A 25,308-nucleotide genomic window follows, 5' to 3' on the forward strand; every position below is an offset into this window, starting at 1 on the left:
CAGGGGGAAAAAATCATTAGGTGAATCTTTTTAGAAAATATTTTATTTATTTTATGCATGTGAGTACACTGTCACTGTCTTCAGACACACTAGAAGAGGGCATTGGGTCCCATTACAGATGATTGTGAGCCACCATCTGTAACCATGTGGTTTCTGGGAATTGTACTCAGGACCTCTGGAAGAGCAGTCAGTGCTTTTAGCCACTGAGCCATCTTTCCAGTCCCATAGGTAAATTTTTGCTTTCATCTTTAATAAATGGTAAGATTATATATACACTAAAGAATGGATTAAAATCAATGTGTGGTTTATTACTAGTAATCTTTAAATTTTTATACCTATTTTACATATACCGGAGGAAATATAAAAATTTCTGAGGTAAAACAGAGTTATAAGTGGAAAAGTTTGAATAAGCCTTGAGTGTATCCCTGTTTCTTTTCTTTCTCTTTCTGCCTTCCTCCCCTCTCTTTTTCTTTCATGTGTGTAGAGTGTATATGTGTGAGGTATATGTGTGTATATAGTTTATGCACATGAGTATATGGTGCTCACACAGGGGGTGAGGGTCAGAGAAGGACACTGGGTGTCTTCCTTTATCAGTGTCAGCTCACCTTTTTAGCTGGGCTCGGTAGCCAGCAAGTTCATGAAATCCACTTGTCTCTGCTCCCCAATGCTGGAGTTACAGGTACAAGAAGCCATGCCTGGTTTTTTACTTGGGTGCTGGGGATTTGAACTCAGTGTCTCCTGCTTGCATAGCAAGCGCTCTTACATAGTGAGCAATCTCTGCAACCCTAAGACTGCGAGGTATTATTATTGGCCATGACAGTTGCCGAGTCCTCATAAGCCTCTGTACCACACTGCATTTAAAGAAACTGCATACTTTTACTGAGAGGTACTTATTATTGAATTTAATTTCTGAGCAGTAGAAGCAACAGCTAGCTGTTAACTTTGTCTTTTCAGGTATAGGGCTCCAGAAGTACTTCTAAGATCGACCAACTACAGCTCCCCCATTGATGTCTGGGCCGTGGGCTGCATCATGGCAGAGGTGTACACCCTCCGGCCTCTTTTCCCTGGGGCCAGTGAAATTGACACGATTTTCAAAATTTGCCAAGTGTTGGGAACGCCGAAGAAGGTAATGAATAGAACAAAGGCTCATGGGCCAAAGCCAGCAGCTCCCTGCTCTGCCCCTCCCCAGTACTGTACATCAGACACACTGGAGATTGTTTTAGACCTTGACCATTTTCTGCTCAGGTTCTCTAGCAAGGCCATCTTCTCCCTTTCATTATGTTTACAGCTATGGAGTTTGTCCTGGCTCCCTCTACTTTCTCTCTATACACCCTTTACAGATTCCTCCATTTGTATGAGCACAAATGTCTACTGAGGCTTCCAAGGCACTCTCTAGCCCCGCTTCTCTCCTTTGTAGCTGTCCGAATCCTTACAGCTGTTTGGGGCCTTCCCTCCTCACTCAGTCACCCCTGGATGACTCACCTGAAGCACAGAGCTTACCATCTCACACGCCTCCTTCCTCCATCCCCTAAGGCTGTCTGTGGTCTCATCATAGTCCCTAGAGGGCCAGTCTTGAGGCCGAGTGACTTATGGCTCTTAGGTTTTTTTGTTTGGTTTGGATTTGAGTTTCGGCTTTGAGACAGGGTCTCATCATGTAGCGCAGGCTGGCCTGGAATTCATAAATATCCACCTGCCTCTTCCTCCTTTGGATTGCTGGGAGTAAAGATGTGTAGCCACCATACTCAGCTGAGGCTTCCTCCTCCTCCTCTTCTTCCTCCTCCTCTTCCTCCTCCTTCCTCCTCTTCTTCCTCCAGCTCTTCCTCCTCTTTCCGCTTCCTCCTCCTCTTCCTCCTCTTTCCTCTTCTTCCTCCTCCTCTTCCTCCTCCTCCTCTTCTTCTTCATCCTCTTCCTCCTCTTCCTCATCTTCTTCCTCCTCCTTCTTCCTCTTCCTCCTCCTTCCTCCTCTTCCTCCTCCTTCTTCTTCTGATTTATTTATTTATATGAGTACACTGTAGCTGTCTTCAGACACACCAGAAGAGGGCATCAGATCTCATGACAGATGGTTGTGAGCCACCATGTGGTTGCTGGAAATTGAACTCAGGATCTCTGGAAACGCAGTCAGTGCTCTTAACCACTGAGCCATCTCTCCAATCTGAGGCTGTTTCTTCTTGCAGATTCACTTTGGAGTTGGAGCTGGGACCATGGATATTTTTGCTTGTTTCCCACCCTCCACCCGACCCTTGTCTCTCCCCCCCCGCCCCCCCCCCCCCCCCCCAGCTTCCTGCCTTCCAGGCTTTCTCACTAGCATCTTTCAGTCTGTGACTAGTCTCACCTTCCTAAAAAAACAGTTCTGCCAACAATCTGATCTTCGCTTAAAACCACTGATGCATCTTCAGCCCCTCAGCTCATTGCTTTATTCCTGCAGACAGGCTGGCTCTGTACCCTGGAATATCCCCATTGCTATGTATAGCTTGAATGAGTGTCTCTGTAGTGACCATCAGTTTCCCTTTCTTCTTCCACAAAGTTTCTCCCACTGCAGTGGAGAAACTTAGATACTGCAGTCTCTGCTGTATCTAAGTTCTATGCTGTTCACAGATTTGTCTTGTGTCTGTTTTCCCAGTTCCCAGTACCATTGCTGTTATGAATTCTGTCTTTATATTCTCTCCTCCTCCTTCTCTTTTCTTCCTCCTTCTCCTCTCCCCACCTTTTTCTTTGTGTGTCTGTGTGTCAGTGTGTGGAAATAGGTATCAAAGTAAGGGCCTTATACATAGTAGACAAAGTTCCTTTTGTTTTGTTTGTTTGTTTGTTTTAAAGAATTATTTATTCATTTCATGTATGTGAGTACACTGTTGCTGTCTTCAGACACAGAAGAAGGCATCAGAACCCATTATAGACAGTTGTGAGCCACCATGTGGTTGCTGGGAATTGAATTCAGGACTTCTATAAGAGTAGTCAGTGCTCTTAACCACTGAGCCATCATTCCAGCCCTTGTTTTTTGTTTGTGGGGTTTTTTTTTTGTTTTTTTTGTTTTTTTTTTTTTTTTTTTTGGTTTTTTCCAGATAGGGTTTCTCTGTGTATCCCTGGCTGTCCTGGAACTCACTTTGTAGACCAGGCTGGCCTCTCGAACTCAGAAATCTGCCTGCCTCTGCCTCCCAAGTGCTGGGATTAAAGGTGTGTGCCACCACCGCCCGGCTGTTTGTGTTTTTAAATTGTTTGAATGAATCATTACTCCCACCATGTCAATGCTAATGTTGTCAGAGTCCTCCTCTGGCCTTCCTCCTTCATGTACCCCTCTGGTGGCCTTTGTCATTTTTTTATTATTATATTTTAAATGTCCTATTTTGTCTTTTAAAGATGGTGATATTTTTAAGGGAAGGATTTATATGGAATTATTTTTGGATACTCACCAACACTAAGCATTCTCCCAGGAACTGTCTGATTGGATGGTATTCATAGTAACTGTTAAGCTCCAGGAAGAGGTCAAGATTCTATTGCAGTATGCCTTGCAGAACAGTAGTGTTGAAACTGGAGAGAACATGCCTAGCTGCTGAGATTTCCCGTGGTTCTCTCCAGCCTTCAGTGCCCAGAGATGAGATGTGTGAAAATGTGGTGAGTGGAGCAGACAGCGTTGTCTCTTTCTTCTCCGTGTAAATATTTAGCATCGTCAGGCTGGTGATGTAATAACACACGGAGCTTCACGAACTTATTGGACTAGGAACCAGTATTTTTGCTTTATCTCATTTTATTTTGTTTTCCTCTCAAAAATATACCAACGGTTTCCAAAAACCCAAGTGTCAGGGAACACAGCAGAGAAAACACCATGGGCTTCAACCCTCAGTCCTACAGAGATGGACGGTCTTCCATAAAGGTTGTAAAATAAGCGACGCTGATGGGAAGTCAAGGTCTTGTCTGCCTTTCTCAGATTGCAGGCAGGGTCGTCTGTGTTAGGGTAGCCCTGGGCCTCAGCATATACACCTGCCTTGTGAAGTCAGTGGAGGCACAGTACAGTTGCCTTCCCGTTATGGACGCACCTGGAAGACCCCTGACTCCAGTCACAGCGACAGTCTGAGCACCATTTCCTGTCTTTTCCTGCAGACTGACTGGCCTGAAGGCTACCAGCTGTCAAGTGCTATGAATTTCCAATGGCCCCAGTGCATACCCAATAACTTAAAGACTCTAATTCCAAATGCTAGCACTGAAGCAATTCAGCTCCTGAGAGATTTGCTTCAGTGGGATCCCAAGAAACGACCAACTGCTAGTCAGGTTTGCCTGTTTGTTTTTTGTTTGTTTGTTCGTTTTGTTTTGTTTGTTTAAAGCATTTCTTAGGAAATCTATACCTAACTCTGAGTATTTCTATAAATTACATTATAAGTTTTTCCTTTGGTAACATGCTTGAAAATAGTATTGGCTCCTCTGAACTGGAGGAATTTAAGGTAATTTGAACCTTGTTGTGCATAATTAAACTAGTTAAGATTAAACTGTGTTTGCCGTGAATATTAGCATATAGTTACCATGATATGTCACAATATGTGATAGATATGTGATCTGCAGTGAAAAATGAACATAAAATTGTCAAGGAATAAAGAGTCATTCAGAAAAGAAAAGAACTGTGTACCTGTCAGTCTTTGGAGATCTGTACGAGTTAGCATCATTCAGTAATTGAGAGATAAACCTACATGGATTGCTGAAAAGTAACCATACCTTATAAACAGATAGCCCTTGTGTACAGATAGCGAGACAGAGCGGCAGATGAATAGAGCCAGGCAGGTAACCGCAGTTAGCATTTTCACGACCTTGTACATGCCATGGTTTGTTTTATGTGATTTCAGCCTAATGAGGACTCCACGTGATAAATATTTTTGTCTTCTTTTCTGTAGGTAAGAAAACTATATCTTAGATAGTTTGAGTGGTTTTCCCTAGTCACTTCTTCAGTCATTGGTATAAATAGAACAGCTGCCTATAATCCAGATGGCAGGGCTTCTGAATGGGGCTGCTCCTCCTGTCTGTCTGCCTACCCTCCCCTGGGCTACACTGATAAATTATGAAATGTACCCCCAAAGAGCTAAAGTAGCTCTCGTCACTCACCTGCCTCCTACAAGCCTGCATTAGTTGTGTTTGAGCCTTTGTCAGCTTGGCTCATGAACAATTCATCACACTGCTCGGAGCATCAAATAAATGACCAGTTCTAACCAGAGAGGATGATCTGTGATCTTTTATCACAAAAGCAGTAGAGCTATATGAAGAAAGTCCCAGCTTAATGTTAGATTTGTGGTAACTGGAGAAATGACAATTGGGGAAGGTTAAGGGACAGAAAAGTCCTTTCTCAAAACCCTAAAGAGTTACAAAGTTTATGCACTTCAAATGTATAAACAAATGGTTTTAGGGCAGAAAGGAATATTGCTCATGAAGCACTTTTTATAGGATGCCCCTAAAATATTAAGTTAAGTTCTTTATTTTTGGTTTTATAGAACCAAGAACCAAAGGAGGACTAGTATCAGAAAAGCTAAAAATGCCCCCAAATCAAATCAGACTTGCAAAAATGCTGAGAGTTACAAAGATTTCTTTTCAGGTTGGTTATTACACCAGAGTCCAGGACTCTGGCAAGGTACCCATATTGTTTGACTCTGAGGCTGCACTTACATGTAATAATTGTAGATGTCTATAACTTATGTTCCAGACTCATTAAGAAAATGCTGCTATTTTCAGTGATGTCCATTAACAATTTCCGGGGAATACATACAGAATTACATATAATTGTAAGCTTCTGCACATTAAGGTTTATTCCTTGATTAACCAGAAACTCAATTATCCATAGCAACTTGCTTCTAATGCTTGTCTTAGTGGGAAGGCTTGAGTGTATTGTGTTGTATTCTTGATTTGGCCTGAGTATTGGCAGAGATACCCACTGTCTGCTTTATTATTGATGTTTGGTTTGTTGGTTGGTTTTGAAACCAGATCTTTTATAGTCTGGCCTCACCTGAACTTCCTGTTTAACCAAGTCTGGCCTTTGACTTCCGGTCCTCCTACCTCCAAATTCCTGAGTGCTAGGATTGAAGACATGTCTCATTATTCCCAGATTCATACCATTTGCTTTACCCAAATAATTTTAAGTATTTCAACTAATATGTAAATGTTATGTTAGCTCAGACATGGAAAAACAGAAGGGGATTACCAATGCAGGCTGTTAGTTTATACAGCAGGTTTGGCTAAGAGCCCGTAGTGGTCACATGACCTATCGTCCATTGATCATAATGGTGCTTACTGTCCCTTCTTTGCTTTTCCCCTAATATCTCATTTGTCATTCCAGGCGCTTCGATATCCTTACTTCCAGATTGGACACCCACTGGGCATCATCACACAGGACTCAGGAAAACCACAGAAAGACGTCCAAGACAAGACAGGCCCACCTCCTTACATCAAACCAGCCCCTCCTGCCCAGGCCCCAACCAAGACACATACACTGATTTCTTCACGACCAAACCAAGCCAGTCAAGCCCCTCAGCATTTTGTGTACCCCTACAAAGGCGACGCCTCTAGGACAGAGCAGCTGAGCCATGTTCAGGAGGGCAAGCCAAGCCCACCATTCTTCCCATCCCTCCACAATAAGAATCTTCAGCCAGTAAGTGTCGAGTGTCTACACAGACACTTGTTTCTTCATCTCAGTTATTTTCTTCTGGCTACAGATAGTGTGTGAAATATTTTCCTTTTCAGTGCGTAAGGTCATGTGCATTTATCCTCACAATACCATGGTCGTGGGACGCTCATGATCCGAGGTCTCACTTCAGTTTCTGCCTCTTCCATGACAGCACCATTCTGTATTAGCCCTCCGCTGTTGCTCTGATAAAACGCCGTGACTAAGGCAACTTAGAGAAGAAGGAGTTTATTTGGGTTTATGGTTCCAGCAGGTTAGAGCCTGCAAAGGTATGGCGGCAGGAACGGAGGCTAAGGGCTCACATCTTGACTGCAGACACCGAGCAGAGAGTGCACACAGAGAATGGGGCCTGGGTTTGGCAGAGCCCAGCTCCAGCGACATACTCTGTCCAGCCAGGCCACACCTCCTAACTCTATCCAAACATCGATACCATCTGGAGAGCAAGTACTGAAACATCCCTGTGGTGGACATTCTCATTCAAACCACCACCAGCTCCTGCTAGCGAGCAGGGTAGCATTGACAAGTGGACTCTATAGCCAGAGGTCCGCTCTGCAGCAGCTTGGTAACCAAAAGCAAGTTATCTGGCTTCTCTCTCCCGTATTATCTCACCTGTTAAATAAAAACAATTATGTCTACCTAATATAATTGTTTTGAGGACTGACTTAGTTAATACTTGAGAAGTATAGTACCTAGTATATCATATCATCAAAACATGAATAGTGCTAGTGTATTTATGTCAACTTGGCACAAGCTAGAGTTGTTTGAGAAGAGGGGAAACACCCCCATTAGATTGGCCTGTGGCGAGCCTGTTGTGTATTTCTTAATTAGTGACTGATGTGGGAGTGTCCAGCTGACTGTAGGTGGTACAACCCCAGGGCAGGTGATCCTGGGGTGTGTAAGAAAACAAGCTGAGTGAGACTTGGGGAGCAAGACAGTAGCCATGGCTTCTGCTTCAGTTCCTGCCTCTGGGTTCCTGCCCCGACTTCCCTCAGAGATGGACTGGAAGAGTAAGATAAAATAAGCCCCTTCCTCTTTATTTGCTTTTGGTCATGGTGTTTTCTCACATCAATAGAAACCCTGACAAATACTTCATAAAACCCAGGAATTGCTGGCCATTATTATTGTTCATTCCTACAGAGTCAGTTTCTTTATCTATAGATGGATATCTCAATTTATCTCTCCCTCCCCTCTCAGACCAGTTTGTTCCTGATCATGGGAGATCCTAATGCCTAGGATGATGTGTTGAAAATCCTAAAGCACAGGAAGTCATTCTTCTGTCTGCAGACTGTTACTCATATTATTATGATGAATTGATGTCAATGCTGGGCTGTTAATCGAACGCAAATCCTTTTTCAGCTAGGTTTTAAATAAACAGTGTATGATGCCAGAAGTATTAAATTCTCTGGAGAATTACAAACACTGAGCTGTCTTTGTAGTTCTTTGTAGACCAGGCTGGCCTTGAACTCAGAGATCCACCTGCTTCTGCCTCCCAGGTGCTAGGATTAAAGGTACGTGCCACCACTGCCCGGCCTGTGTGTTCTATCACAAAAGCAAGAAAATAATAAGTCAGGATACTTTCTTGGATCTCCCTTTTTTACATTCTTGTTTCATGTAACTTTGTAAAGTTTTGTTTACAAAAAAAAAATGTAGTTGGTACAGGTTAGAGACAGAGGTTATGGGCTTGCATTTTCACACAAATGGAGCCTGTGGGATAGCACCATACTTCAGTCCTTCTTACTGTAACAATGGAAACAATAATGGGAATAATTTCAGACTAGAAATTATTTACTGGTGGCTATACAAGGCTGTGGATTCTATTCCCCAGTATGCATGCACGTATACACACACACACACACACACACACACACACCTACATACACACAGACACACACAGACACATGCACAGATTATTGGTAGATAAACCCTGTTAATGTTGGCTTTTTCTTTTCCTTCTTCACCATTTGTATACACAGAAAATCCTAGCTGGCCTGGAACAGAAAAATGGTGAAGTCAAGCCAAAGAGCAGGAGAAGATGGGGTCTTATTTCCAGGTCAACAAAGGGTTCTGATGATTGGGCCGACTTGGATGACTTAGATTTCAGTCCCTCTCTTACCAGGATAGATGTGAAAAACAAGAAGAGACAGAGTGACGACACCCTCTGCAGGCAAGTGTGCCGTCTGTCCCCGTGAGCAGGCCGACTTGGATCTGTAGCTCCTCTTCCCTCCTGACTTAAACCACATTCTCTTGATGCAGGTTTGAAAGTGTTTTGGACCTGAAGCCATCTGACCCTGTGGGTACAGGAACCAGTGTCTCCACCCAGGCTTCCTCCCAGAGGAGAGACACGCCGACCCTGCAGTCCGCAGCAAAGCAGCACTACTTGAAACACTCTCGCTATTTGCCTGGTAACAGAAAGGGCACGCTGGCCTCAGTGACCAATAACCAATCCTGCCTCTGGGATCACATGTAAACGTGACCTGTAAATACGTTCTGTTCTGGAGGACGAGTGCTTCCATGTTGGCTCTTGTGCCCTCCTTAGCCCACAGTATAGACCACGTCATATAACTCGTGCAGAGCTGAAACCCTGTCAGAGCCATCAGCCGTTGCTCATGAGAGGAAATCCAAATTTCTTTCTTTTTTTTTTTTTTTTTTTTTTTTTTTTGGTTTTTCGAGACAGGGTTTCTCTGTGTAGCCTTGGCTGTCCTGGAGCTCACTCTGTAGACCAGGCTGGCCTTGAACTCAGAAATCCACCTGCCTCTGCCTCCCAAGTGCTGGGATTAAAGGTGTGCGCCACCACCGCCCGGCCCAAATTTCTTAGAAGCCCCAGACACGCCTTACACTGTGTGCTGTATTGCCTCTGTGGTTAGTGTGGGCACACACTGGCCTCTGAGTTGGTGAGGACATAATAGAATATTTGAGCCTTACGTTTTTATTTTACATAGGCATCCTGAGATGAGAGACTTAATGTAGGAAACATGAGCTGAGCTTCTGAAGATGGATGGCTTGGCAAGAACTAGACAGCATGCCTGAAGCATGTCTTTCTCTCTGCCACTCCAGGGAGAGGAGTTGAGTTGTACATCCTAGGCAGTACTATAGATACTAAACTTTGTATTTTGTAAGTACCATAGACATTAAATTTTGTATTTTGGTAAGTGCCCAAGCCTCTCTCCAGGCTTCAGATCCCAACCTCACACCATTATCCGATCGTCCACTCATAGATTAACTCAACAGTCTATGTATCAAGCAGCCACTATAAGCCAAGCACCGAGCACTTTATGATAAAGCACAGACACGCGCACTTACGCACTCATGCACGGGCACACTCACCCTGCCTTCTAGAATTGCACAACTCCACATAGCTCCCTCGCAATCGCAACCTCACAGAGGCATTATGGAACTACCCTGCAGGTGAAGGTGAGTGGAGCTCACCGGCTCATGGTGAGACTTCGGCACACAGTCTTCGTCACAGATTCACAGATGGTGACACAGTGGTCAGGAAAGGTTCCTCTGAGCAATTGACTGGGCACCAAAAAGTAAGAAAGAACCAAATGCAGAAACCAAGAGGAGAGCACACCAGGCCACAGAGAGAGAGAGAGAGGGAGAGGGAGAGGGAGAGGGAGAGGGAGAGGGAGAGGGAGAGGGAGAGGGAGAGGGAGGGAGAGGGAGAGGGAGAGGGAGAGGGAGAGGGAGAGGGAGAGAGAGAGAGAGAGAGAGAGAGAGAGAGAGAGAGAGAGAGAGAGAGAAAACCAGGACCTAGAGGCAGGAAAGGCTTCGCCGTGAGAGGAACAGTGGCCAGCCAGTGTGTGCAGAGCTTAGCAGAGGGAGGAAGGCCTGGGTATGTGGCATGAGCTATCTGTGGAGACCTTATCTGGATTCCATTTTTTTGTTGTTGGTTTTTGTTTTGCCGTGCGTTTTGTTGTTGTTTTATGGACTGAGCCTCACCTTGTAATCTTGGCTGTACTGGAACTCACCATGTAGACCAGGCTGGCCTTGAACTTAACAGAGATCCTTACGGAGAGCTTCCTGAGTATTGAGATTAAAGCTGTGTACCACTTCACTATGCTGGATTCCATTTTTTTTTAAGATAGGGAAAAATCCTTGTAGGTTCTTAATTGAAGTTGATGAGTCTACAGTTAGGGCCCAGCACGCTATGGGTGTCATCTGGGTAAGAAAAGGGGAAGCTAGTCTAGAAGTACATTCTGGAGTAAAGCCTCCAGATGCATTAAATGCTTCACTTGAGGTTGGGAGTGTGATGGATCCAGGCAAGCTACCAGGGTTTTGACATCGTCTTAGAAATCTGTAGTGATGGCTCACATGGTGACAAACGTGGAGGGATCCAGGTCTGAGGAAACTACAGCATCCTTTCCATCACAGCTGCGTGGGGAGGAGGATGAACAGACTGTGTCAGCTTAGTAAACGTTTCTCTTGACTGCTTCATGGCTTCGCTCTTCTGTCCTGGGTGCGTGGTCTTGCATGTGAAGGCGCAGCATTAATGAGGCTTGTCTGCTCAATGATGTCATCAGCAGCTAATGGTGAGGTGATCCAGGTCATGTGAGAAGGTGGAACCTCAGAAAACAGATACAAAAAGAAGCCAGGGGCTGCAGAGCTGGAGCATGGGGTATCTGTGAGGAATGGAGAGAACCTAAGAGTCCTGTTAAGTGTTGCTGAGAAGAGGGAGGATTAGAATGTTTAGGAGTCCTGAGGGAGGGTACCAGAAAGGCAAGACATGGACAGATCTGTTAGCTGAAGCATAAGAAAATCTCCCAGACTGCCCACAAATGAGACAATTTATTCCACTCAAAGGTGGCCTCTTTCTTTTATATCTGTCAGGTGATGTCACCAGTTTCTGTATTTTTGGGTTTGCTGACTTTTTTTTTTTTAACCACAGAAATTTTTTTGTGTTGTATGTTACTTTCATTTTTGAACTTTGGTATAGATTTATTTTACATTTCAAATAAACTTTACTATGTCTGATTAAGGTATCTATAATGCCACAGGCTATGTATAAATAGTAAGAAATGTACTAGGGTGACTGTAAGCATGTGTCTTAGTCACTGTTCTATTGCTATGAAGAGATATCATGACCACGGCAATGCTTATAAAGGAAACATTTCATTGGAGCTGGCTTACAGTTTCAGAGGTTCAGTCCACTATCAACATGGAGGAAGCATGGTGGTGCACAGGCAGACATGGTGCTGGAGAAGGACCTGGAAGTTCTACATCCAAATCCACAAACAGCAGGAAGAGAGAGACACTGGGCCTGGCTTTAGTGTATGAAACCTCAAAGTCCACTCCCAATACCGCACTTCCTCCAACAAGGCCACACCTACTCCAACAAGGCCACACCTCCTAATCCCTCTCAAGTAGTGCCACTCCCTAATGACCAAACATTCAAATACATGAGTCTCTGGGGGCCATTACTGTCCAAACCAGCACAGCAAGGGTGCAGTGAGACCACTAAACTGGACCACTCCATGGGTGAAAGGAATGGTTTATTTGGAGAAATTCAAAGTTGCTATCTCTTGAAAGTGGCTATCTCTTGAAAGTCAGAGAGAATAACAAAAGGTGTAAAAGTTTTACCACTTTTAAAGGAAGAGGGTAGCTGCAGGGTTGGGGGCGAGGGGTGGTGCAAGCCAAACAGCATGGGAGCCAGTGTGGGAGGTTTAGAATGTTTTGCAGGTATGTGTTAATAGATGCTGCATTGCAGAAGGCCGTTGTCTGCTGCAGTGGGGCTAAGAGAAGTTGTGCTCTTCCTAACCTACAGAAACCCACATCACAAGTTCCTCAGGAATGCTCGTTTAGAGCTCTTGTTTATCTGCCCACAACCCTTCTGTTTACCCTGTCAGAGTCCAGCCAGAGCCGAACCCAGAATGTCATTCACAGCCTTGTCAGTGGCACTGCTGCTGGGGCGGGGAAGGGGTGGATATGCTTTGGACCTAACAATGACAAAGTAAAGTGTCCACTATGTCATGGAGTTATCATTAATTGCTCTTATGGCAAGAACAGCAAAAACCTACTAATTTAGAAAGGATGTCATATGTAGTACAGTCGTGTTGCCTGTGGTTCTTAGGTGATAAGACTATGAGAGTCTCTGTGCAGACTCACAGATTGCTCTCCGTTCTCTGACCCACCCTCATGTCTTCTCCATTTTGTCCCTGCACACTTGGTAACAATTGTTGCCTTGGGTTTTGGGGGGTTTGATGTTTTGTTTTGAATTATCTCTCTGTATTTGTTTTATAATCTCTGTATATCTGAATTTTTTTTTTAAAAAAAATCCATGTATAGGGTTGGAGAGATTGCTCAGTCATTAAGGCTAGACTCAAAACCAAAGATAGACTCTACATATAAGTGAAATTGTATACTCAGTTTCTTGGTGTGTTACTACATTCCCCTTGTCTAAAGTCCATATCAGGCAAATGCTGAGACCCTGTTCTCTGTATGACTGGTTAACCTTCCTTTGTGTAGATGTGTCATTGCTTCTGTCTGTCTGGTTGATTGCGTATTTTAAGCTCATTTCTTCTCCTCTAGGAATAAATATAAGAAATGGCATGCTCCCAAACCCAGGCAAGGACTTTCTTCCATCAAACTCATGGTCCAGTTCTGGTTTGTCTGGAAAGTCTTCAGGAACAGTATCGGTAGTGAGCAAAATAACTTCAGGCAAGTAACAGTTATTAACTCCTGAGTGACCAGAGGCAAATCCTGATGTTGTGGGGTTGGAGGAAGTTCCCTGGAGAACTATGGGATGAGGCCCTTCAGTCTGAGACACTGGCATCTCTTCAGTTTCCCTTCTAGCAGCAGCCCTAGTTCAGGCAGCTCCTGCAAAGGGTCTGTCCTCAGGGGAGGTGGCGAGTGGAGCAGTCCTCCCTGACCCAGGAGGAAGCCAAAAACAAGTTCACAGACTTCCCGAATCTAACCTCTGATGCCCTGGTGTGCTTTGGACACCTGGCTCCTGAAGTCAGCGTTAGTCTGGTCTTCTGTGCTCCAGCTGGACTTTCTGACTGGTGAACCTACCCTGCCCATAGCATCAGAGTCCCTTCTGGTTGGAAAGTGAACAGATTGTCAGGCCCTCCCTGCTGTTCTTTAAATAAAGTCCTCCAAAATGGTTAGCCAGGTAGACAGTTTCCCTGGCCAAGTGCTCTGCCACAGCACCCAGAACACACCTAACCCTCGCTGCCCCTCATCTCCTTCTTCCATTAGGGTTCATGTAGGAATACCATGCCCAGGTACCCCATCATGCCACCTAAGAACACACTTAAGCCTCAAAGTCTAGCTAAGCCCCCTGACCTCACCCTACACACACCAGGCCTGATTGGATGTTAAGTTTTCCTGTGAAATTCAGTGAGTTTTGCATATTTTAAAGAATGAAGTGTGTAGCAAGTATATGTATGGCTATATGGTGCCACGACTGGTTACTATACTAGATCACTGTACTGGGTTATCCGTTACTATATTGGACCACTATTCATTCCTTGCCTTCTGACCACGTGAATGGCTGTTTGTAGTTTGTTCATCAGAAGGAGCCAAGGTGAACACTACTATATCTATATTCCCCTGCACACAGGCACCAGGTCCTCTGTTAGAATCAGCATTTTTCGTTAAAGGGTGTGCCCATCTTGGGCTTTATAGATGTTGTCACATTGCTTCAGCTGGATGTAGTTAGTGCCTCATCATTGTGACACTTGGTACCCAAGGCTAAAGTGAATCTTGATCTGTCATAAAATGCTGTCCTGTGTCTAAACTTGTATGTCTTAAGAATGAAGTTTGTTCCTTGTGGTTATTGATAATATTTTTTTCTGAGGGTGGTAGAGCGCTTGTTCAAATTCCCCTCTCATTTTTCTTCCTGTCTCCTTGTTAACCAGTACTGGACAGTGCATTCTGGGACACTTTCCCACTATTCCCTAAGCAGTTACCAAATGCCTTTTTTTTGCTGTCAAAACAGTGCAGCTGTACACTAATGCTTCCTCACAGCTGGAACTTTGTTTAGTGGTCAGTAATACCATTCCCCATTGTCCTTGTGTGCCTTTGAGCTTAGGTTCGTCCATGTGTCTGTGTTAACTATAACATAGTTATGTTATACACAAGCTATACCATTAACCCAGAATACAAAGGCAAAAGGGCAGAATGCATTCTGCCCTTAGTGCACTTTCAAATGGAAGTGATTTAAACAAGCTTTGCCTGATGGCACATACCTATAATCCCAGCATTTAGGAGGCTAGCACACTGCCCATTTGAGGCCAGCCTGGGCTCTGTAGTGAAACTGCCTTAGAAAAAAAAGAAAAAGAAAAAGAAAGCAGGGGAAAGAAAAAAAGGGAAAATGACAGTTAGACATAAACAGTGACCTTTTAGGACATTTTTGTTGGGGCCAGTGAGATGCCTCATCAAGTAAAGGTCCTTACTGAGCAAGTCTGGAGACTCAAGTTCAGTTCCTGGAACCATGTAAAGGTGGTGGGAAAGAACTGACCCACAGGTGTCTGCTAACACCACATGTGTGTCATGACATTCCCACACATCATACAAACACAATAATAATAAATTTTAGAGTAACTTTATTAATAGTTGGTTTTTCTAGTTATCAACAGGATATTTGCCGGGCGTGGTGGCACACGCCTTTAATCCTAGCACTTGGGAGGCAGAGACAGGCGGATTTCTGAGTTTGAGGCCAGCCTGGTCTACAGAGTGAGTTCCAGGACAGCCAGGACTACACAGAGAAACCCTGTCTCAAAAACCAAAAAAAAAAAAAAAAAACCAGGATATTTAGTGTTTATAACATGTAAATAAATCATTAGGATTACCCCTACAGAAGATCTGTAAGAGAATCTGCTAAGTGAATTACATTCAGCTGTATTTCAGAATTTGTGTACACTGACATGGAAGGATATTCTATAAGATGGAGTAGAAAAAAAAAGTTTCAGAAGAGCTAAACCAATTCTTGGGGGAAAGCACAGGAACTATCAAATATGTCGCTTGCTTAGTTTAACAGCCGTCTGCTTAGTTGCTGCCATGGAAAGGCATTTCCTTTGCCGGTGGTGACCTTTCTGACTGAGGTATGGTAGCATGGCTTCTCCAAGCTCTACTCAGTCTCCTTTTTCCCTCAGAAGTAAAACCACACTTTTCTGAACTCTTGGTGTCTTGGGCATGTCTTTGTAGTAATGAGCTTTTCTTTCCACCCCTCAGTTGGCTCAGGCTCTACGAGCTCCAGTGGACTGACTGGAAGCTACATCCCTTCCTTTCTGAAAAAAGAAATCGGTTCTGTTATGCAGAGGGTACAGCTGGCGCCCCTCGCAGCTCCTTCCCCCGGTGAGTTGCAGTCCATATCATCTGTAAGTTAGTGCCATAGTCCCTGAGCTGCTCTGTGGCGGGAGCAGCATCGGCAGACAGAGTCAGGCAGCACTCTGTAGAAGATGTGAGTGACTAGCGTATAAACATATGCTAAGTCTGATATACATAAATGCTAAGGAGAAAAAAAAAAGCAGGCAAAAAGTTGGGACTTGGGCACTGAAGCCCAAGGAACCAAAGAAAGTTCACTACAAAGGAGACAGTAAGAGTGGGGCGGAAGTTAGTGGGCAAGCTACTGTGAATGGCGGGGCTTTGTAGCAGATAAGGCCTAGGAAATTCAGGAAGCAGTGAAGAGGCCAAAATACAGGGTGCATAGGGGCAAGAAGGAGACTTGGGGTGCTACAGATGATAGAGTCTTCCCATAGATTTCTCCCTGCCTGCAGGAGGAGAGACAGGGAAGGAGGCAGTCGGCACACACACACACACACACACACACACACACACACACACACACACACACACACCATGTCCCTGTGCTGGCCTTCCTGCACGTGGTATGGGTCCCACTGAGCAGTTCTCTTCCATTGCAGGCTACTCTTCCCTCAAGGCCGTGAGACCTCACCCGGGGAGGCCTTTCTTTCACACCCAGCCCAGGAGCACGCCTGGCTTGATCCCACGACCTCCAGCTGTGCAGCCTGTGCACGGCAGGATAGACTGGTCTTCCAAGTACCCATCTCGGAGGTGACTGTCCCGGCCACGGGCCCTGCTCCTCAGCTGACTGACTCCGTTGTACCCGCACAACCACAAGGCTGTGTAAAAGCACCCACATTTACAGCTGTTCTGAACTAATGCATTTTAATATTTCTTTTAAATGTTTTTTTTAAATATTGATTTGAATGCAATACCCTCTTTTTGTATAAAATTATTTTATTCTAAAACCGGGTCTCATTATTTTCTTAAACAACAGCATTTTGTATATATGGATTATGTTTTAGCATTTTATACAGTCAACTTTGTAATGAACTTTTTAAGGATTTAAGTGATTTTTTTTTTGGTTCATTGTTCCATGTAATATTTTATACAGATTTTGAAATATATGTAATTATATTGATGCAGTATTGTGACAGGGTGCAGTTTAAGGCAGTGGGATACGGGATTATTTACTTGATATATTTGAATTTTATGGAGTGGCTACACTTAAATGTGGCCCATCTGGTCCTTTAGGCTTTCTTAGACTGGTCTTAGAACGGTGGCCCACTCACTGCTATTCTTAATTAACAGCTTGAATTGGTTGTCCTGGAGGCAGAAGTTGTCTTGTTGTTTGAGACAGAGTCTTGTGTAGCCCAGACGGGCCTCCCACGTACTAAGTATCTGAGGACAGCTTTGAATTCCAGATCTTCCCGTGTCTACCTTCCTGAGTGCTGGTGTCGCAGGTGTGTACACCATGCTTGGTTTTCCCCCTGGGCTTTGTACAAGCCTCCCAGCCCTGATCCTGTCTTTCATACGATTGTCTTTCATACAACTGTTCTGTCCCAAACTGTCACTTTATTTAAATACATTTCACTTTATTTTTGCCCCCAAAACAAAGAACTCTTCATAACTAATTTGTGAAATGTTATTATACTCATAGATACAGTCGCAAATATCCAGATAAACCCAAGCATAATCATATGAGATTTCTACTTTTTTGTTGCTTTGTATTGGTTGAAATACCTGCTGGCGTCCAGCTTCACCAGCCCTCACCTGTGGGTGGGGATGAAGGGACTGAGCAGGGACAGCCAGCTCAGAGATGGCCGGAGCTGTGCTCACCTGTTGCTCAGGTGAGCTTTTTTGGTTCCCTGGGGTCTACCAGCCAGGACCTGCCTACCCAGAGCACCGCCAGCTAGCCTCCCTCAGGCCCAGCTTACTCACAAGTACTTAGCTAAAATCAGCTGAGCCACAGAGGCAGGGTGGGAGCTTGCAGCCCACTGCAGGTGTCTATACCTACACCTCTATAGCCAGAGAGAGGCCTCCCTCCCACCCCTGTGGTCCATACTTTTTCCATTTTTTAAAAATCCAGGCTGAAGAGATGACTTAGCCACCCCAGTTCCAAGGGATCCGACGCCCTCTTCTGGCCTCTGGGTACCTGCACTCCTGTGCACATAACTGCCCACTGACACGAACACACACGTAAAATTTTTATAAAAAATCTAATTGTTTTTGTTTGTTTGGTTGGTTTGTTTTGTTTTTTTTGAGACAGGGTTTCTCTATGTAGTCCTGGCGGTTCTGGAACTCACTCTGTAGACCAGGCTGGCCTCGAACTCAGAAATCCACCTGCCTCTGCCTCCCAAGTGCTGGGATTAAAGGCGTGTGCCACCACTGCCTGGCCAAAAAATCTAATTGTTAAAAGTCCCTTAAAAAGGAAGTTTTCTTATGTCAAAAGTAACTTTTTTGTTATTTTTGTTATGATTTTTCATTGTTTTAATGTAAAATTTTCTTAACATATGTTAATACAGTTAATCTTATGTCCCTGCCAAGAAGAATGACCAAAAGAGCCAAGTATCATTCTGTGTAGCCCAGGCTGTCCTGGAACTCACTCTGTAGACCAGGCTGGCCTCGAACTCAGAGATCTGTCTGCCTCTGCCTCCCAAGTGCTGGGATTAAAGCTGTGTGTCACACCAGTGACTTTTTTCTTTTTTTTAAACTGAGAGTGACGATTGCATTCAGCTGAGTTTCCACACCTGACTAGGACGAGCAGCTAGTAAACTATCCAGGCCAACGTCTCATGACGATTTTAGTAGTGGGAAAGGTTTAGGGGAGGGGAGGGGACTTAAACTTACCTAAGAAGTCACAATTACCAGGATGTTATGTCCAGACTGTGCCACATCTCAACCCCCACCTCGAGTGGTATCTTTTGAGGTTGAGACCTCTGTTGGTCAGAGGCTGTTCCATTGAGAGGAATGTTTACAGCAATCTGCAAATAACAAAGCTAGTAGTTTGGAGACGGAAGCATGCAGAGGGTCCACTTCTTCAATCTCTGTGTTACACATCCGCCTCCACTCCTGGCTACCTTACAGGAGAAAGGAAAGGTCACCGCCTCGAGCGCAGTAGCAAACCTCAACGGTAGATCCTCTCACATACTCCCAAGGCCCAAAGGACGTTTTTGTCACAGTTTCCAAATCCAGCAAAGCAAACCATATGAAACGTTCATTTTTATAGATAAAAATGGTAAGGTAAGGTGAATTCCTAATAAGTTAGTAAATGATTGCTTTGTTGTATCAACAATGACTTCCAAAGGGCTCGGCCCTAAAATCAGAGAGCAATTTATGCTTCGGAGAATCTGAATCAAAAAGGACACTTGATGGAGCCCTTTGATTCTGAGGGGCATGGAGAAAGCACATCACAGGCATGGGCTTGAGAGGGAATGTTTCCCTGTTAAGCTAGCAGCAAAACCTTAGAAAATGTATATGCAAGCACAACTTGAAAGTGTTCGTCTCTGTATTATATTCTAAACCAACAAAATGAGTGTTCGGAGTTTGTTACTGTGAGGTTAATATTTATTTTTTTGTGTGTGTGTGTTATGTATAAAAAGTAAATCCCACTTGGCTAGCTGGAAAGCTGCCTGTAGTTGTAGATACCATTAAGATATAGAAATAAATCTTTAACACCTGTGGATTCTTTGTAATCTAGCCAGTGTTAACTAGGCCATTATGTTCTTTTTTAAATTGACAAAATCCCAGCTACCCTGCTGTGAAATTATTACCCTATGAAATTATTACCCTATGAAATTATTTTCCTTCATGTTCTGTGGACCCTACCTTCACTTCTCTTTCTTGACAAAAAAAACAGCTTCCCTTGGCAAGTAACCATAAAAGTTTACATGAAAGAAGCAGCTAGGCAGCCGAGCAAACCAGATCACTAAAAAAACAAATTCTAAAGAATTGGCAAACTTTGACTCTGGACATCTCGAGGAATGTCATATTATTGTGTTTCTGTCACAAAGTGGAATTAAAATTGGATATAATGAATTGAAAAAAAAAGAATTGGCAAAAGCCTCAGAAGTACTTTTCTGTCATCAAAATGGGTAAAGGGGCAATTGTTTGCAAGCTATGTACTATAGACAGAAATAGCCCTTTGTAAACAGTGATAGTCGAATTTCCCTGTTGCATATGTTTTAGCTACTGTGGAATTATGAACTGAAAAACAAAATGCTGACAGGAGTGACTGGTTAGAAGGCACCTAGCCATGACTGTACCTCATTTACAAGCATGAAGCTTTGGAGGCCTGGAGAGTGGTTCAGAGGTTAAGAGTACCAGAGGAATGAGGTTCAATTCCCAGCACCAAGGAGGCAGATCACAACCCTTAATAACTCCAGTTCCAAGGAATCTGCCCTCTTCTGAGGGCATCAGGCATGCGTGTGGTACACAGATATGAATGGAGACAAAACACTCATAAAGATAAAACTTAAATTATATTGCATCACATTAAATAAAGGAGATTTATTTTAAAAATATATATATATATATCCCAAAAAAGCTTTCTGGCAAGTCAGGAAATGGTGTGGAGCAGCTCATCTGGGCCTGTTTTGCTGGCACGGATATGCTGAGGTGCCAGGGGTTGCCTCACAGAGACAAGGGAAACTATGTTGCATAAACGCTGCTGCTAATAGGATTGTTTTCTTTACAATAAGTCCTATTAGTTACCGAGTGTAGAAAACTGATCCTGAAACAAATGTTTCAGTCACAGTGCTTGCCTAAGGACCACATACAACTAAAACAGAGACGCTGTCATGTTCCAGAATTATTAAGACCTGAATATACAAAGGCAAAATGTGTCAAACACTCATTTCCCTTTCAGTTTCAAGTATAAATACGGTTGGAGCTAATGGGCACCATATTTTCCTACGAAGTCACATTTCCATAACATCAAGCTATTGTCTTGTGCCATTGTGTTGGGAATGGTGGGGCAGGCGACACAGGTGCTTTCAACTCACTGTAAGACCAGAAGCAATATGTTTCTAAGAAAACATTTGACAAACTCACTACTTAATGTTGTTCTAAGCAAAGGTTTGTTTAATAAACTGGGTAGGTATTTTTTACAATTGTTTTTACAATTTTCAAACTAATGTACTGTATGTTTGTATAATTTATTTGTGATGACCTGCTCTTGTAAATTATCAAGACAAAATAGGGGCTCGTATCATCTTAACTGGTGTTGGGTTTTCCTTAAACACTGATAAATGTGACTTGAACACCACCTGGACAAAGCCTTTGGAGCTCCCACAACTCAGTACAGAATGCAGTTCGGTTACACTGACTTGATTCCAAAGCAAACTTCCCATCATTGGAAGGCAAAGCACAGAGGGTAAAGAGGGACTCTTCTGAAATACAATCTTACTTTTTGAATGATTTATCCTGAGATGTTTGAGGATGTTAATACTATAAATGGAAACTTCTACTCCAAATAAAATTACAATTCAAGAAATACTGACTAGAATTTTTTTCTTTTGTACCTTAACAAGTTATTTTTTTTTTTCCAGAATTAAGCGAACTACATGGTCAGAGATATTTTAAAAAGAGGGGCTTTCTTTTAAACTATTTTAACTATTTCTTGTTCCTGTTTTCAATGTGCTTAATTAGTTTTTTTTTTTTTCAAACCACATTCATCTTCAGTTTGTCTTTAAAGAAACTCATAGTTCACAGAGTACTGGCAGTATATTCCAGGATATTCATGTTCTGAGTACTCTTTAACTCACTGAGTAGATTTTATAGGACTCAGATCTGCCAGTTCTAGTTCTATTAACTCAACAAAGTTAGAGACTGTCTTTTAGGCAGCTCAACTTCTGAGAATGTCTCTTACCAGGCTTTACTGCTCATATATGTTTGGCAAGGGAGGGGTTTAATGTATCTGATTGGTTTCAGGGACTTCCTAAAACCTTTGAGTTGCTTACTTCCTGAATCAATGGGCTTCTTTATAGGATAGAATTTTTCCCTTTAACATCCTGTCTTAAGGAGTTGGAAGATGTAAGGTTCTATCTCAGAGGAAGTTACTACAAAACAAAAGTATAAGCAAAGACTAAAACAATGTTTCTTTCATAGTCCAAGAGATGACACTCCCAAGAGATGACACTCCCAAGACCCTAGGCTTAAGTCTATATGAGATGTTATTTACACAATTATTTTTCACTAAGGACTTTTTTCTTGCTTAAAAAAAAAAATGCTACCCAAATTTAGGATGTTATGACTTGAGCTCAGTTCACCACACAATCCCTACCTACAGTCAAAAGATAGACAGGTCCACTATTGTTTAACTTAAAAATTAAATGATGGGTAGCTTTCTTCTCTCTCTCTCTCCCTCCCTCCCTTCCTTCCTTCCTCCCTCCCTCCCTCTCTCCCTCCCTCCCTCCGTCCCTCCCTCTCTGGAAGGGGCCTCACAGTGATTCTGGTCACCCCAACAGCTAACCCAGGGCCTGAAAACATCCTGAGTTCCAGTGGAAAACTTTTGACTTGGACACTTTAAAAACATCTTCTGTTTGGGCTTCTCCTGATGCCTTTCTTAGAACTCATAACGCAGACAACACACTCTAACTTACTTCTCCCTCATGTCTTTTCCCAGACACCCATTCTTCCCTATACTTCACAAGTATACAAGCAAAAGACACTGATGTACTTTGGGGGTCTTTTAGATAGGCCCACAAGAGGGGTACCCCAACTGCCAAACTCAATGCTCCCAATCACTTGGAAGAAACAAAGTCAGTCGTCATCATCATCCCAATTCCTGATGGCATTTAAGGTAACCTCTGACAAGAACAGGAGGTAGAAATTAACTAGGCAGTTTAGGATAATAAGACCTCAAAGAAAAATAACCAGTTTCTTTCTTGGCTGAGAGCCAGAAATGAAAGACTGGTAAGACAGCTGAGTGTTTTAGAGCATTTGTTACTATTACAGAGGACCAGGGTTCCGTTCTTGGCAACCCTATGATGGTTTACAACCATCAGGAACTCCAGTTTCAGGAGATCCAACACACTCTTCTAAGCTCCTCAGGTATCAGGTACACATGTGGTGCACATACATAAAAATAAAACATTTTAAATGCAATAAAAAATAAAAGCCAAAAACGACATTGGAGCCTCTTGACAGCCTTGCCCTTGCCAGAGACCAGATATGCCAGAAGCATTAATGAGGGCGCTGATGCCTGATCTGGCTCCTAAATGATTTTTAGTTAGGTTTACCTTTTGAGAGGGATGGATATTAGTGTGGAGTAATAAACGTGTATTAAGATAAAATTCCTTCTGATGAAGAAAATAGAACCTAACATTCTAGTTGGGTAGGTCAATCACTCAGAAAAAGAACTGTCCTAGGGAGTTTTCTGTAAGCCATGCTAATGAGGCAGAACAATTAATTAGCCTTACAAAGGCAAATCAAAATGTCACTCTACAGGGCCACCAATCTACCTGCTTTTCTAAATTATACAGAAAAGTGTGAGTTCTTCTGTCTTTTCTCTCTTTTTTTTTTTCTAATATAAGCATGCTTCCCATAATGCTTTGGGCTTCCCCAGCATTTTGGGTCTTCTTACTTTTTCTCTAAAGCTTTTTCTCCCACCCTTGAAGCCGCTTGTCTATGCTAGACTAAATGGGATGGCTTTCCTCACTACCTCCTCCATTTTCCTCCTCCCACAGCTTAGAGTTACAGCTTAGCTGTCCTGGGTGTTTGCCTTTTCAAGTACAATAGCATTGTCCTAATAACATTTTAAAAATTAATAAACTTGGGGACTAGAGAGGTGACGCAGAGGTTAAAAAGCATTGGCTGCTCTTCCAGAGGTCCTGAGTTCAATTCCCAGCAACCACATGGTGGCTCACAACCATCTGTAATGGGATCTGATGCCCTCTTCTGGTGTGTCTGAAGACAGTGGCAGTGTATTCATATACATATAATGAATCTTTTTTAAAAATTAATAAATTTAAGCAGGGATTGGTCATGGCTCATGCCCTTATTTCCATGCCATTTGGGAGGCAGAGGCAGGCAGATCTTTTAAGTTGAAGGCTATCCTGGTCTACAGAGAAAGTCCCAGAAGAGCCAGGACCACACAGAGAAACCCTATCTCAACAAACAAACAAGTAACTAAATAAATTTTTAAAAAAAGAAATGAAAAATGGGGTTACAAAACTGTACCCAGACAACCTGCGCTCATATTTTTAACATATATTTTGACATAATATTTAAATGTCTATATTTATTCTATTTTATATATTAATAACATTTTATATATAGAATATATATTGTATCACATTATACATTAACATATTTTATTTTGGGTTTTTTTTCACATATTTTAATTTTTAAATTTAATGTTTAAATGAAATGTTTAAGAAAATGTTTAAGAAAAGACAAATGTTTAAGAAAAAGATGTTTAAGAAAAAGACAATGTTTAAGAATAAATAAATAAATGAAACAAGTACAAAAGAAACTACAAAAGAAAGGCAGACTGCCACATGCAGCGCCTCATTTGGATGTGTCTGGAGTCTTGGAAGCTTGACTACCCTACGTTCTCCTACAATGGACCTTGAGAGCTTGTTTGGAGGTTCTAGCAGGGGAGCGCAGCTACTCGTATACCCTTGACCGAAGACCGGTCCTCCTCTATTCGGGGAAGGTCGTCCTCTTCGACCGAGCGCGCAGCTTCGGGAGGGACGCACATGGAGCGGTGAGGGAGGAAGGGGACACCCGCCTAGCCAGCCAGATCAGCCGAATCAACCCTGGCGATCAATGGGGTGACAGATGTCGCAGCCAGATCGCCCTCACATCCGAGAGATGTGGTGTGCCTAGTCGGTATATAAAGCCCTATAATTGTATAATTTAACGTATGTGGTGATTTTCCTACTGCCTTGTTCTTTATGATATTATAATCAAACTAAATTTTTTTTTCTAGGATTAGATCACCCACTTTATGCTTCCTTCGTACTGTTTCAGTTAAAATACTTAAAATTAGAATGTTTTTCCTGTTAACCAGAATGCTTTGTGCCTATGCAAAATACAACAGTCTCTATTGGTTAAACCTTCTGGAGCCCCGCCCCCGATGGTTACGTCCATTCTACGGCCTGGCTGTGCTTCTGGACTCCGCTACTATGTTCGGTGCGGCCCTGGTCGAGGTTGGTTCGTCTGCACCTCTGCCCAGGCGGACCGGACGGCGGAAGGTAGACCCAGAGCATTCCCGGCCTCACAAGACTCACGTGGCCCTCCGTGGGCCGTCGTCGTCTGTGTCACGTCTCCGTCCCGTGACCGAAGTGACACACTGAAGCGAGTGAAAAAAAGCTAAGACTTAGACCAGTGTGATGCACCCGGCCCCGCGGCCCTCCGTTGGCTTCCCGTGCCCTTTCTAGCTAAATTTAGAAAAATCCTGAGTTTCTC

At 43.3% G+C, this 25,308-nt stretch overlaps 1 protein-coding gene across 1 annotated transcript in view; it reads left to right on the plus strand.

Annotated features, from left to right (window-relative positions):
- The window catches only part of Cilk1 (ciliogenesis associated kinase 1), a 41,106-nt gene extending 19,718 nt beyond the window's left edge, over nucleotides 1-21,388 (plus strand). Inside the window, exons 6-13 of the mRNA XM_034509310.2 lie at nucleotides 955-1,126; nucleotides 4,096-4,263; nucleotides 6,308-6,619; nucleotides 8,626-8,816; nucleotides 8,906-9,054; nucleotides 13,178-13,306; nucleotides 15,824-15,946; nucleotides 16,516-21,388. Of these exons, the coding sequence (XP_034365201.1) occupies nucleotides 955-1,126; nucleotides 4,096-4,263; nucleotides 6,308-6,619; nucleotides 8,626-8,816; nucleotides 8,906-9,054; nucleotides 13,178-13,306; nucleotides 15,824-15,946; nucleotides 16,516-16,670 (1,399 nt within the window). The 3' untranslated portion in view covers nucleotides 16,671-21,388. The remainder of the gene's footprint in view (nucleotides 1-954; nucleotides 1,127-4,095; nucleotides 4,264-6,307; nucleotides 6,620-8,625; nucleotides 8,817-8,905; nucleotides 9,055-13,177; nucleotides 13,307-15,823; nucleotides 15,947-16,515) is intronic.
- Nucleotides 21,389-25,308: the final 3,920 nt, after the last annotated feature.

The sequence above is a fragment of the Arvicanthis niloticus genome, chromosome 7 (assembly GCF_011762505.2).
Source record: "Arvicanthis niloticus isolate mArvNil1 chromosome 7, mArvNil1.pat.X, whole genome shotgun sequence".
Lineage (NCBI taxonomy): Eukaryota > Metazoa > Chordata > Mammalia > Rodentia > Muridae > Arvicanthis > Arvicanthis niloticus.